The following is a 15,342-nucleotide window of genomic DNA, read 5'->3' as shown; positions in this document are numbered from 1 at the left end:
TCATTGGTTAGTTCCAGTTTAATAGTGAGTACATGTGGTGTTTGTTTTTCCATTATTGAGATACTTCACTTAGATTAATGGTCCCATCCAAACTTTTGCCAAAGATATTAATTCATCCTTTTTATGGTTGAGTAGTACTCCATGGTGTGTGTGTGTGCATGTATACATCACATCTTATTAATCTATTCATGAATTGATCCCACATTTTTGCAATTGTAAATTATGCTGCAATAATAAACATTTGGGCACTGGTATCTTTTTGGTAAAAAGACTTCTCTTCCTTTGGGTAGACACCGAGTAGTAGATTGCTAGATCAAATGGTTGGACTAAAAGTTTTCTTTCTAACTAAAATCCTTCCTCTACTGGATGGATCCTCTTTAGTCTTACTGTTTACTATACCCAGAAGTACAATGCTTTTCTTGTGGGAACAAAAAAAACATACTTTCTGGCCTGGTGTGGTAGCTCACGCCTGTAATCCTAGCACTCTGAGAGGCTAAGGTGGGTGGATTGCCCTGAGCTCAGAGGTTCAAGACCAGCCTGAGCTAGAGTAAGATCCTGTCTCTACAAAAAAAAAAAAAAAAAAGCCAGGTGTTGTGGCGGACACCTGAAGTCCCAGCTACTTGGGAGGCTGAGGCAAGAGAATTGATTAAGCCCAAGAGTTGGAGGTTGCTGTGAGCTATGATGCCACAGCACTCTACCGAGGGCCTCAAAGTGAGACTCTGTCTAAATAAATAAATAAAGAAAGAAAGAAAAGAAAAAGAAGAAAATTTAAAAAAAACTTCAAACTAAGACAATTGAAAGCTAATTGAAAGCAAAATTAAAAAAACAAAAAAACAAAAAAAACCATACGTTCAGGAGGTGGCTGAAACGTACTTTCAGGAGTTTGCTATATGTCTCTTTTAGCTTTGCAGGCCATATGGCCTTTATTACAATGACTCAACTCTACCATGTAATGTGAAAGCGACCACAGATTATACATCAAAATGGGCAATACAATTTTATTTACAGAAATAAGAGATAGGCTATATTTTGCCAGTGGGCTACAATTTGCCAACCCCTGTCATTGCCCATCATTTGCACTAAAAAGTATTAATATACTTTTGAAAAATCACATTTTAAAGCATCCGCAATGGAGAGGAAGGGGAAATATTTTTTGTGTGTGTGTGTGTGGTTTTTTTTTTTTTTGGCCGGGGCTAGGTTTGAACCCGCCACCTCCGGCATATGGGACCGGTACCCTACTCCTTGAGCCATAGGCGCCGCCCGGAAGGGGAAATATTTCATATATCCATAATTGGATATACTCCTCACTGTCCTGGAGGTATGATAAAACCCCAGAGTTTTTTTTATTTTTTTTTTTTCAGAGACATGAGTCTCACTTTGTCACCCTCAGGAGCATGCCCTGGCGTCACAGCTCACAGCGACCTCCACCTCCTGGGCTTAGGCGTTTCTCTTGCCTCAGCCTCCTGAGTAGCTAGGACTACAGGCGCCTGCAACAACGCCCGGCTATTTTTTGTTGCAGTTTGGCCGGGGCCGGGTTTGAACCCACCATCCTCGGTATGTGGGGTTGGCGCCCTACTCACTGAGCCACAGGCGCTGCCCAAACCCCAGAGTGTTTTAAATGCTTTTGTCCTTCTTTATCAGACAGTATAAAAGCTATGAAATCAGCTATCACATGTATAAATAGGCCTTTACACAGAGAAAAATGATTAAATAAATAAATAGGCTTTTGATGGCAACATTTAGTTTAATTATAGAAAACACCTAAAAAGATAGACAAAGAGATGGCTTTTCCCTTGTAATTCAGCCCAAATCACTGAGGCCTGATTCATGACATGGAGAAGTCTAAGTGTATAATTTCTTGAATCTTTTCAGTGGTAACAGTCTATAATATGCAGAGTCACTATAGCTTTTCCTTCACAGACATGTCAGTGACAACCACACCTGTGTGAAGACAAAACATGATGAAATGATGGCCATTTTCTTCACCAGTGGAACAAGTGGATCTCCTAAAATGACCGGGCACACCCATAGCAGTTTTGGCTTAGGATTATCTGTAAATGGAAGGTACTTCCACATAATTGAGCTTAAAGTGTTGAAACAGCCAAGATGATGGTTTATGTACTGGTCTTGTAAATTTGTTTTCCTATATGTCAGGCTATTCCTTGTTTTTCCAGGTTCTGGCTAGATTTGACACCCTCAGATGTGATGTGGAATACCTCAGACACAGGCTGGGCAAAGTCTGCGTGGAGTAGTGTTTTTTCTCCATGGAGCCAGGGAGCATGTGTATTTGCACACTATTTACCCCATTTTGAGCCAACTTCCATCTTGCAAGTAAGGCAGAGCACAAGAGATCAACATTTAGAAATGCATTAGCAGTAGTTCTTACAGAACTGGGGAAAAACTTGCAGAGATCAGAGAAGACAACATGATTTAAGATATCACATCCAAAAAGTCAGTGAGCCTAAAAAAGATAGACAGTCATCCCCCTCCACACCTGCAGGTTCCAATCCTTCAGTCAACCAACCACAGATTGAAAATATTTGGGAAAAAATCATAGAATAAAACATAATATAAATACAAAATATAGTGTAACAGCTGTTTACCTAGCATTTACATTATATTAGGTATTATAAGTAATCTAGAGATAATTTAAAGTATACAAGAGGATGTGCATAGGTTACATGAAAATACTATACTGTTTTATGTAAAGGACTTAAGCATCCTTGGATTAGGTATCTGTGAGGGTTCCTGGAACCAACCCTCTGCTGACACTGAGGGGTGACTGTACAGAGAAAAGGTATGAGTACATTTACATTAAAATAAACAATGTTTAAATTGTGCTATGGCTACCAAAGACATTTAAGAACTTATTAAAGTGTAGTAAGACCAAGCGTTCACTTTTTCTAAATTGCAGACACTTTCCAAGTTTCCCATCACAGTCTTCTGTACAGCGCCAACTGCTTACCGAATGCTTGTACACAATGACATGACCAGGTAAGAAATGTTGGTAAGCAGGCATTTAGTGAGGGAAGGGTAGAAGAGGAAGCTATAAAACATCTTTCTGCCTAAAAACAGAGATGCAGACTAGTAGGTACAGGCTGTAGCAATCTCTTCCCTTTCCTCCTCCTTCTTGCTTATATTCTGCATGTAAATGATAATTACTGTGCCCAGGGCAATATCCTCTACACTAGGAAAGGAAAGGGTGGGTTCAGCCTCATCTATAGTTTTGAGCCCAGTGGTTATGGGTAAGATATTTAATACTTTGAATGATAGCATTTACCTGAGCTGAGAAAGTAGATAAGTAGATGTTCCTATTTGGAACCTTATCCCAGCAAGTAGAAAAGAGGATGCATGTCTTTTAATCTATTGCTGATTCCATTTGAAAGGGTGCATTGGTACTCTGACAATAAAAAACAAACAAACAACACTTCATAGTCCTAGTCTTCAAATATGAGGGATTTTTTTCCCCCACACAGACCAATTCCCCAACATCAGCTGTCCTGAAATTTAATTCAATTCGGCCACTATCTACTTGGAGTTAGCATCATATACAACAGGTTAAGGGCTTAGTCCCACAAGACTTCCTACATTTCAAATTTCACACATAAGTCCAGCTGTTATCTGTGCTTCTGACCAATTGGCACATACCCTTCCTTGGGTTCAATAATTTGCTTTGATGGCTCACAGAATTCAGGAAGATTCTTACATTTACTGGTTTATTATAAAGGATATGATAAAGGTTACAGGTGAACAGTCAGATGAAGAAGTATACAGGGCGAAGTCCACAAGGGCCCCAAGCACAGAAGCTTCTATCCCTGTGTAGCTGTGGTATGCTACCTTTCCAGCATGTGGAAGCTCTCTAAACACGATATTTCAGGGATTTTTTTTTTTTTTTGAGGCTTCATCATAAAAGCATGATTGGTTATTGAGTTAATTTCTAGCTTTTCTCCTCTCCCTGAAAGGAGGTCTGAATTCTGGTTTGGTCTTTCTGGCAACCAGCCCCCATTCAGTAGTCCCAAAGAGAATTGCCTCCTTTGAAGAAAAGACAGTCCCATCACCCAAGAAATTCCAAGGGATTTAGGAGATCTATGTTAGGAACCTGGTCAAAGACCAGACATTAGAACAAAAGGTGCTCCTACCGTCCCTGTCACTTAGGAAATTACAAAGGTTTTAGAAGTTCTGAGCCAGGAATCCAGAATGATGACCTAATACAGGTTAAGTGTCTCTTATTCAAAATGCTTGAGGCCATAAATGTTTCAGATTTCATATTTTTTTGGATTTTGGAATATTTGCATTATGCTGGTTCAGTGTTCCTAACTTGAATATCTGAAATTTGAAATGCTCCAACGAGCATTTTCTTTGAGTGTGATATCAGTGTGAAAAAGGTTTCATATTTGGGAGCATTTCGCATTTTAGATTTTCAGTTTAGGGGTGCTCAACTGCTACATATTTCTTGTTATATTACAACATCACAGGTGAGTATTTTAAAAGTGATTTTATTTAATTTTTTAAATAGGAAATAATTCACAGGCCATAAAACTCAATGGGAATATAAAAAACGTATAGTGAAAAGTCCTGCTCCAAACCTCGTCCCCAGTCACCCCATTCTCCCCTTCCATAGAGGCACTGTGTGTTTCCAGATTCTTGTCTATTCTACCTGAAAATACACAAGACGATATGTGTATGGTCTCCCCCTCCCCATTATAATCATAAATGGTAGAATAGTAGGGACATATTCTCTACCTTGCTTTTTCCCCCTGACAATATACACCTGGCCCTGTGTTGTCCAATATGGCGGCCACTAGCCACAAATAATTATTTAAATATAAATTTTAATTAAATAAAATTAAAAATTCAGTTTCTCAGTTGTAGTAGCCATGTTTCAAGTGCTTGATGTTCAAATAGGGGTAGCATGTATTATACCATAGTAGATAGTGCACATCATAGAACACTTCCATCATGACAGAAAGTTCTTTTGGACAACACTGTCCAAGAACTCCTTCATTCTTTTTTACAGCTATATAGTATTCTACTGTATAAATATCTCCCCATCAATTTAACCAAACAATTGGTAAACTTTTCATTGCTGATTTAAAATGTTACTATGGGTTACCCACCTTAAGGAGAGACGGGCTTTTCTTTGCCACAAATTACCAAGGCCTCTTGCCAAAAAAGGTGGAAAAGAAAAATAAAAATTGGTATTTTGGGTATTATTTTATTATGTTAGAATGACTTATTTTGAATGGGGAGAGGAATCAGGAAGAAAATAAAATACATTTTATACTGAAGTTCATTAAAAATAATCCTACTTTCTACTTCCAAAATGTAACTTGTTATCTGTTTTCTGAGAAGCTATAAGTTCAAAAACTTAAAGCACTGTGTGAGCGCTGGGGAACCAATCAATCCTGAAGTGATTGAACAATGGAGAAACAAGACCGGCCTTGATATCTATGAAGGATATGGACAAACTGAAACGGTACCTAATTTCACTGAAAAGACAGGGCTGAACTCGATTTAGTCAGATGAATAAAAACCCATGGTCTATTATAACCTTATAATTGTTTGAGAGCTAGGGTGAGAGTGGAGTGGTTATTAAACAATTTAGAAAACAAAGCTTGAGAGAAGCTTGTTGCGAAAAAGCTCTCTAAAAGAGAGTTGTCTAAATAGCGATTCATTGCGAAAAACTGCTAATAACTGATGAGGGTGAAAACATGGTATCATTTTAACCTTCCTTCTTTCCTTCTTCCCTCCCCTCCGCTCCCTTCCTCCCCTCTCCCCTCCTTTCCTCACCTCTACCCTCCTCTTCCCCTCCCCTCCTTTCCTTCCTTTTCTTTTCTTTTTTCTCTCTTTCTTTCTCTCCTCTCTCTTTCATTTTTTGAGACAGTGTTGCCGCAAGCTAGAATGCCCTGCCTCTTAAAGCTCAAAGCAAAGGGCCGTGCCTGTAGCTCAATGGGTAGGGCACCGGCCCCATATACCGAGGGTGGTAGGTTCGAACCCGATCCCGGCCAAACTGCAACAAAAAAATAGCCGGGTGTGATGGCGGGCACCTGTAGTCCCAGCTATTCCGGAGGCTGAGGCAAGAAAATCGTCTAAGCCCAGAAGTTGGAGGTTGCTGTGAGCTGTGACATCAGTGACATCACGGAACTCTACAGAGGGCAATAAAGTGAGACTCTTGTCTCAAAAAAAAAAATTGTTCACAACAACCTCAAACCCCTGTGCTCTAGTGACCTAGCAAGACCTCAGCCTCCCAGGGAGCCAGGTGCAGTGGCTGAAGCCTATGATCCTAGCACTTTGGGAGGCTGCAATGGATGGATTGCTCAAGCTCAGGAGATGCAGAACAGCCTGAGCAAAAGTGAGACTGCCCAACCTCCACCCAACACAAAGATACAGTATCTTTTCTGTAAAGGAATGAATAAATCTAAAGTTACTTGTAACATTACCTTACTTTTTCTTCTTTCTAACTAGGTCCTAATCTGTGGAAATTTTAAGGGAATGAAAATTAAGCCTGGCTCAATGGGAAAGCCTTCTCCAGCTTTTGATGTTAAGGTTTGCACACCCCCTTCCAGGAGATGTTTAACAATCCCACCCCCATATACACTTTCTTTGTTTTGGTAATGATTCTGTTTTATTTCCATGATACAGTCATTAATTTATACGAAAAGATGGAAGTGGGTTAGAAATGTTAGTTTATTGGTCTCCATTATTTTGAAAATACCTGTGTTGTACCATGCAGTTCTAAGCATTTAATAATATCAACTCATTTAATTTCCAGAAGGAACCTATGGGATACATTTTAATATGCGTATTAGAACCATTTTACAGATGAGGCACAAAGGGGTTAAGGAACTCATTCATCCATCATATGAATAATGCATATTTACTGAGAATTTACTATGAATCAGGCTGAAAATTAAACAGTCTCTGCTTTCATGGAGTACAGTGATAAATAATAAACAAATACACAGATATACACGCATATGTAATAAAGTTGCAACACAAAATTATGTCACAAAATTATGACTAAAATACCCATATTGACTAAATACCCATATTGAAGGTGAAACAAATATATCTATCTATCTATCTATCTATCTCCTTATCTATATTCGGAGATAAGGTCTCTTTGCTTGGGCTAGAGTCCAGTGAGTGGCATCATAGCTCACTGTAACCTCAAACTCCTGGGCTCAAGCAATTCTCCTGCCTCACCTCCTGGGTAGCTGGGACTATAGGCATGTGCTAACATACTCAGCTAATTTTTGTATTTTTTGTAGAGAAAGGGTCTCTCTACTTTGCCCAGGCCAGTCTCAAACTCCTAACCTCAAGCAATCCTCTTGCTTCAGCTTCCCAAAGTGCTAGGATTCATTATAAGGGTGAGCCATAGCAGGCCTAGCCAAAACATGAGTATATTAATATTTGTACTCATTTTAGCATGATACTTGTTAAGCTATTTCTATTTAATACATTTCTCAATTTTTTTTTAACACTGTTATACTTTATTCCACACATACATCTTTCCTTTCTCAGATAGGCTGCTAGATCTTTAGAGGCAGGGATCACATTGTGTTCATCCTGGTTTCCTTTTGCCTCGCACGTGCTGTGTGTGCAGCAAAGCCTTGGGAACACTGACTTGAAGTGCATGGACTTAAACATTTATGGGCTTTTGCAGTTTTTTCAGCGTAAAGAAAATTTGAAAATTTGAAATTTGTTTCTTCTAACTTTTTCCACAGCATTTATTTTTAATTAGAACAATTTTTCTAGAAGTAGACAATAAATGTTGAGTATAGTTCTTCACCCAGAGAAAGAAGACCACAATAAACCTATGAAAAATAACCCAAGGGAGTTTACGGCATCATCCTCAAAAGAAACACATATGTGCATTGGGCCAACACAAATGTACAATAAGTTATTTGTGGGTTAGATTGCTTTCACATGTGAACAGTAGTGTGCATTATAAAGTCTGTGGGGAGGGAGGCATAGACAAAAATGGTTTTTGGCTTGTGAAGTTGTGTTATTATTGACAAAGTTGATGCAGTATATTGCGCCTATAGCTCAGTGTTCAGGACGCTGGCCACATACCTGGGGGCTGGCAGGTTCAAACTCAGCCTGGGCCTGCTAAAAACAACAATGACAAGTACAACAACACAAAAGTAGCCAGGCATTGTGGCGGGTGAGGTAGGAGGATTGCTTGAGCCCAGGAGTCTGAGATTACAGTGAGCTATGATGACACCACTGCATTCTAGCCTGGATGACAGAGCAAGATCCTGTCTCAAAAAACAAGCAAAAAAAAAAAAAGTACATGTACGGTACTTAGAGCTTTGGTTTATTACTTAGCATGCAGTAAATGCTTAATAACTGCTAGCTACTATCAGGAACCGAAGAGAACCAAGAGGACTGGGGAGAAAGAGTAAGAGAGCAAGGCTTTGGCTTACCTATCACTGTCTTGACCAGAGAACATGCCCCTTTTCCTGTTCACTTATATTGGGCTTCTGAAGTAAGGTTTTGTATATTCCACAGCTAAACATAGTTTAAAAACCAGTAATGAAGATATTTATTTATTGAGAGGAAAAGACATTGAAAATATATTGCTAAATGATAAAAGCAGGCTGTAAAACTGTGTATTCTAAATCGATCCTATTTTTTTCATGTCTATATTAACTCATAGAATATTACCAAAATGTAATGATTTGGAGGATGATAAAATTTAAGAAAATTTTTATTCTTCTTTCGCATTTTGGTAACCTGCATTTGATAGTAATTTATGCAATATGAATTTAAATACCTGTCTCTTAAAATGTTTTTGAAGTCTGTAGGCTCAAATGGCAAAAAACAAAACAAAACATGTAAAGTTAAGGTTTAAGATATGGAATTAAATAAACATTCCTTTAAATAAATTGTTCTTTTTTTAATCAAATCATAGCTGTGTATATTAGTAATTGTTCTGTTTTATCCTAGATTTTAGATGCACATGGCAATGTTTTACCTCCTGGACAGGAAGGAGATATTGGCATTCGAGTTCTACCTAACCGACCATTTGGTCTTTTTACTCACTATATAGTAAGAGACTTATTAAATAATCTCTATTTTCTATTTATTTCTCAAAAATGCTTGGTAACTATCCCTACTTGGTACAAAACACACAGAGGATAGGTACTTGGCCCTTTCTTGAGAGATTCATTGGCCTGAATGGTAATTCTGAAGATAGCTTGCCAAAGAAGAGTGTGCTGGTCCCAAGAGGCTACATCACTGTTACAGGCTCATGATGAGGAAGGGAACCCTATAAAGAAGACATCTTTTTACCATCCATTGATCCTCTCAATTACCAAATAAGACTCCCTCATTGTCCTGAATACTGATTAGTGCTCTCTTTCTTGGGAGGAGGGAGAGGGATAGGGAATGGGCTGGTGGGATTACATAAATATCTTTCACTAGAGGCTTTCTGAGCTCCTTACAATTTGTAAGTAAATTTTCATCTTTAATCATTTTATACAAATTAAAGCAAAGTCTTTATAAATATAATACAAGGTCTAGATTCTACTTGCCAGTGAACTTTATATAATGTAACAATATTTCATTCATATTTCTTATTATGCCAGAGTTATAGGACCAATTCTGTGTTATGTAATACAAAACAAAAACAAACACAAACTATCTTTTGAATTATTAGTTGTCAGTACTTTAACTCTGAGTATTCACTTCTCTCTTTTCCTATCAGAATTAGATATTAATCAATTAGCAAAAGATTTAATTTAGCCTAATACTCTGAGCTCCTGCAATATTTTGTGATCCTTCTAAGAACATTCTTAATACTTCAGCATGCCTAGTCTTTGTAGTTTTCCTTTCTTCTGCAGGGCTATCTCCATGCTGGGATTTGATCCTTGTTTCACACTCTGGCTCTTCTTCAACCTAAGGCTTCTCAAGAGAGCCAAACTTTGCTTTTTCCTTGAGCATTTAAAAATCCAATTGACTGGGTGGTGCCTGTGGCTCAGTGAGTAGGGCGCTGGCCCCATATACCGAAGGTGCCGGGTCCAAACCCACCCCGGCCAAACCGCAACAAAAAAATAGCCGGGCATTGTAGCAGGTACCTGTAGTCCCAACTACCTGGGAGGCTGAGGCAAGAGAATCACCTAAGCCAAGAGTTGGAAGTTGCTGTGAGCTGTGTGATGCCATAGCACTCTACCGAGGGCGATAAAGTGAGATCCGTGTCTAAAAAAAAAAAAAAATCCAATTGACCAGAATAGTCAGACTCATAATAATATTAACAAAATGCTATTTGTTTTATAGGATAATCCTTCAAAAACAGCTTCAACTCTACGAGGCAATTTCTATATCACTGGGGACAGAGGGTATGTGGATAAAGATGGCTACTTCTGGTTTGTTGCAAGAGCAGATGATATCATATTATCTTCTGGGTAATTTTCTTTTCCATCTTTGCATATGTCTGTGTTAACTGATCACCAGTGTTCTGAAATGAACTGCTCACCTTTATAAATTACTGCCATATGCATTCCCAGTTACCGAATTGGACCATTTGAAGTAGAAAGTGCCTTAATTGAGCACCCTTCGGTTGCAGAATCAGCTGTTGTCAGCAGTCCAGACCCCATCAGAGGAGAGGTAAAAGAACTAAATCATCTTATCTTTATAATTAGTTGGCAATCTAATGCATACTTTTAAACAGTGGTTCATTGAAACAGAATTACCCAAATGATTCATTCACTAAATATGCAAGTCAGAAATTCACTTACTTTAAATGCAATTCATACAGAAATATGCTAGTCAGAAAGAACTGCTACTGAATAGAACTGAAAAATATATACTACAAAGAATTTGTATCCCTTCCAAGGAGGATTGGGGCAAAGAATGCCAATAACCCAGGGGCACATCAGAATGGGGTGCTAAAATCAAGTTGTTACCCAGAAAGTTTAGAAACCAACAAGGTCCCTGATGTAGCTGAGGAAGATGGGCTGGCATCAGATATTAAGTTGGAAGCAAGGCCAGAGACAGGAAACTGACACAACCATAAGCAAGCAGGGTAAGCAGATAAGAAGAAATTTCAGGAAATAAGCTATCAATAAGTCAGAAGTCCCAAAGCCCACTTCTACTGGGTCTGACCACCTAGTAGTCTGGGCTTAAAAGTACCATAGCATTTTTTAGGCTCCCTTTACCAGGCACGGTCTCCTGGGTTTTGACTTTGTGTCTACATCGTACTCCTAGGTGTGTCTGTTTTGAGTTATAAGTTTCCACAAGTGTTTCTCCAATTCATGTCCTTTCTAATACTGACCCATGTTTTGGAAATGATCTTGATTGTCAATCCAAATCCAGAATGTCCTGTACCATGTATGTAAGCTTCTTATCTCAAAGTCTAGGCGTAAGGCTTAAGGCACAAGGTACAGGGCAGAGTTACGAGGTATTTGATCGCGGCAGTTGAATAGGTCCTTGCGTTTAAGGCAGGAATGTCAAGGTATAGTTGCAATAGAGCAGGGAATAGATTCAGCAATTATTAGCTTGTCTTGCTCTGAACGCCACCAGTAGGGTTTCATGGGTCTCAGCTCCTTTTGCCTTTTTTTTTTTTTTTTTTTTTTTTTTTTTAGGGACAGAGTCTTAAGATTGTCGCCCTTGGTTGAGAGCCGTGGCATCACATCTCACAGCAACCTCCAACTCTTGGGCTTAGGCGATTCTCTTGCCTCAGCCTACCAAGTAGCTGGGACTACAGGTGCCTACCACAATGCTTGGCTATTTTTTTTGTTGCAGTTTGGCCGGGGCCGGGTTCGAACCCACCACCCTTGGTATATGGGCCCGACGCCCTACTCACTGAGCCACAAGCGCCGCCCTCTCCTTTTACCTTTCTCTTCTACCATCAGTCATCAGTTTATCTACCTATACAGGATGGTTATTTGAGCCTTCAGGACCAGCGTTGGCTTGGCTGTCATCTGATATCTCAGAGTATAATACCCCACAGCTCTGGGGAACTGCTGCAGGGCTTGGATTAACAAGAGTGAAGGAAAAAGCTTGGCCAGTTTCCCAGCTTAGGTGGGCAGCAACATTTTTTTGGCAGAAGATGTGGGTCGGTGTCTCAAATGAGATGTTCATGCATAAAATGGCATGTGTTCTTTGCCATGGTTGGCACTTTTCATTCTAGTGGCAGGCTTATTTTAGCTGGGTTGGGTCCTCTAAGCTGGGCCTGTCAAGACTTTAATTGTTCCAGAAGAATTGATTGAAAACCACCAAAATGAAGACTTGAAGACAATATCCCAAATATAGATAATTTTTATTCACTACCAGTCTTTTAACTTATTTTGTGCAATTTCATGCTTTTGGCCATTTTATACACTGCCGCAGTGTCATAACTACTTTTGACAGTTTTCATGAATATAATTTTTTTCTCCCCTAAATTGTATAAAAGCAAACAGGGTTTTTGAGACAGAGTCTTGCTTTGTCGCCCTCAGTAGAGTGCTGTGTTGTCACAGCTCACAGCAACCACAAACTCTTGGACTCAAGTGATTCTCCTGCCTCAGCCTTCCAAGTAGTTATTTTTAGAGATGAGGTCTTGCTTCCGCTCAGGCTGGTCTTGAACTTGTGAGTTCAAGCAATTCACCCGCCTTGGTTTCCCAGAGTGCTGGGATTACAGGTATGAGCCACCGCATCAGGCCCCATAAACAGGGCTTTAAGTGAATGTTTCCTTAATTTAACTCCTGTATGGATCATTTTTGCGCACCTTCAGTTGATTTTCGCATTTTAATTTTTTTTTTTTGAGACAGAGCCTCAAGCTGTCACCCTGGGTAGAGTGATGCCACAGCATCACAGCTCACAGCAACCTCCAACTCCTGGCCTCAAGCGATTCTCCTGCCTTCACCTCCCAAGTAGCTGGGACTACAGGCGCCTGACACAATGCCCGGCTATTTTTTGGTTGCAACCAGCATTGTTGTTTGGCGGGCCAGGGCTGGATTTGAACTCGCCAGCTCAGGTGTACGTGGCTGGCGCCTTAGCCACTTGAGCCACAAGCGCTGAACCACATTTTAATATTTTAAAACATTTTTTAGAAATATCCTGTGGTGGTGGGCGGCGCCTGTGGTTCAGTCGGTAAGGCGCCGGCCCCATATACTGAGGGTGGCGGGTTCAAACCCGGCCCTGGCCGAACTGCAACCAAAAAAATAGCTGGGCGTTGTGGCGGGCGCCTGTAGTCCCAGCTACTCGGAAGGCTGAGGCAAGAGAATCGCTTAAGCCCAGGAGTTGGAGGTTGCTGTGAGCTGTGTGAGGCCACGGCACTCTACCGAGGGCCATAAAGTGAGACTCTGTCTCTACAAAAAAAACAAAAACAAACAAACAAAATAAATAAAAAAGAAAAAAAAAAAGAAATATCTCGTGGTGGGTGGCGCCTGTGGCTCAAAGGAGTAGGGCACCAGCCCCATATGCCAGAGGTGGTGGGTTCAAACCCAGCCCCAGCCAGAAACTGTAAAAAAAAAAAAAAAAAAAAGGGTGGGGGGCAGCACCTGTGGCTCAAGGAGTAGGGGGCAGGTCCCATATGAGGGAGGTGGCGGGTTCAAACCTAGCCCCGGCCAAAAAATAAACAAATAAAAAAAAAAAGAAAAAGAAATATCCCGTGGTAACCGTGCTTTAAAAAATTTTAGTCAGTGACTTACTTTACCTGTTCCATTCCATTTTCAAAAATGTGTGCTTTCTGTAAGCTTTCTTTAGAAGACAATTCTCAATAGGGATAAAGGGATGATTTTTGTTATTGTTCTGAAAACAGTATTTAGGTTTTAAGCACTATTTTAACACTGGAACATGAAATAAAGAGCTGAGAAATATTTGTCTAGATCCCTAGGTTCTTAAAACTTTTTGGATCATATACGTCTTTGAGAATTTGAAGGCCATAAGCCACTGCTGGACTTATGCAACAATGGAAATGTTCTGTATTTGCCTCTTCCAATACAATAGCCATGCATGGTTATTAATCACTTGAAATGTACCTACTGTGACTAAGGAAATTTAATCTCATTTAATTTTAATTAGTTTAAATTGAAATAGCCACATGTGGCTAGTGGCTACATAGCCATAGACTCCTCTCAGATTTTTTTTTTGAGACAGAGTCTCACTATGTTGCCCTCAGTAGAATGCTGTGGTGTCACAGCTCACAGCAACCTCAAACACTTGGGCTTAAGCAATTCTCTTGCCTCAGCCTCCAAAGTAGCTGGGACTACAGGCTCCTGCCACAACACCCAGCTATTTTTTTGATGCAGTTGTCATTGTTAATTTTAGCTGGCCTCAGCGGGGCTCAAATCTGCCAGCCTCAGTGTGTATGGCTAATGACCTACCCACTGAGCTATGGGTGCCTCCTGGACTCCTCTCAGAGAAATGTAAGATTTTGTATAGAATTTCAGAGAAACTTTGAAGCCCACTTATAGATTTTAGGTAAAAAAAAAAAAACCAACCCAAACTTCTACTAAGTGCCAACAGTTTTGATGACTATGTACCAGGCAGTACTCTCTCACATGTTTTACAGAGAAGGAAACTGGGGTGCAGAGAGATGACCTAACTTGCCTCAGATTATACAACACACCATCACTTGAACTCAGGTTGTGTGATTTCGGATTTCATACTCTTAACCATATGTTAGGTTGTTCCTTGTTATTTAACATTTTGTTTATAAAGACTTTTAGAAAGACAAAGTGAACTTTATCCAAGGTGTAGAAGTCATCAATATGCAAACCAGTAATTATAAAGAGTTTTTAAATTAATTTGCTTTTGAATGACTGGTAGAAAGGATTTTTTAAATTCATAAAAATGTTGGAATATCCATAGAGCCAGCAAATTACAAATAAATTTTATAAAATGTCAAAAAAAATGTGATGTGTAGGCCCCAGCAATCCAAGTTCACATCTCGGTGGAACCTAAAAAAAAAAAATGTGTAAGATAAAATGATATCCATACATAGACCCATATAAGATTGCACAACGCCCCAATGGTACATGTAAATTAGAAGTGTTCGAGCATTTTTGGTAGACAAATATGGGTAACTACTCAAAAAATTTTATAAAACTGCCCAGTGGTAATTTCAATATATAAAAAATTTATAACTGCAAGCCTTCATTTCTCACCAAATGGTTGTCCTGACAGATTTTTTTCAAATAATTAATTTTTTTTTTTTTTTTGTAGAGACAGAGTCTCACTTTATCGCCCTCGGTAGGGTGCCGTGGTAACTGTAACCTTCAACTCCTGGGCTTAGGCGATTCTCCTGCCTCAGCCTCCCAAGTAACTGGGACTACAGGAGCCCGCCACAACACCCAGCTATCTTTTTGTTGCAGTTTGGCCAAGGATGGGTTTGAACCTGCCACCCTTGGTATA

The 15,342-nt window shown here is 39.6% G+C and overlaps 1 protein-coding gene across 12 annotated transcripts in view; it reads left to right on the top strand.

Annotated features, from left to right (window-relative positions):
- Window positions 1-15,342, top strand: part of ACSM3 (acyl-CoA synthetase medium chain family member 3) — a 50,164-nt gene that overhangs the window by 31,357 nt on the left and 3,465 nt on the right. For 9 of the 12 annotated variants that reach the window (XM_053557758.1, XM_053557757.1, XM_053557753.1 and 6 more), the window contains 8 exons: window positions 1,921-2,064; window positions 2,175-2,331; window positions 2,915-2,994; window positions 5,353-5,476; window positions 6,466-6,546; window positions 8,953-9,054; window positions 10,282-10,409; window positions 10,512-10,611. In XM_053557758.1, coding sequence (XP_053413733.1) covers window positions 1,921-2,064; window positions 2,175-2,331; window positions 2,915-2,994; window positions 5,353-5,476; window positions 6,466-6,546; window positions 8,953-9,054; window positions 10,282-10,409; window positions 10,512-10,611 — 916 coding nt within the window. Of the gene's footprint in view, window positions 1-1,920; window positions 2,065-2,174; window positions 2,332-2,914; window positions 2,995-5,352; window positions 5,477-6,465; window positions 6,547-8,952; window positions 9,055-10,281; window positions 10,410-10,511; window positions 10,612-11,588; window positions 11,700-15,342 lie in introns of those variants that run through there. The other 3 variants (XM_053557759.1, XM_053557754.1, XM_053557756.1) reach the window with 3 other exon arrangements.

This window comes from Nycticebus coucang, chromosome 12 (genome assembly GCF_027406575.1).
Source record: "Nycticebus coucang isolate mNycCou1 chromosome 12, mNycCou1.pri, whole genome shotgun sequence".
NCBI lineage: Eukaryota > Metazoa > Chordata > Mammalia > Primates > Lorisidae > Nycticebus > Nycticebus coucang.
This window is presented reverse-complemented; position numbering and strand designations above follow the sequence as displayed.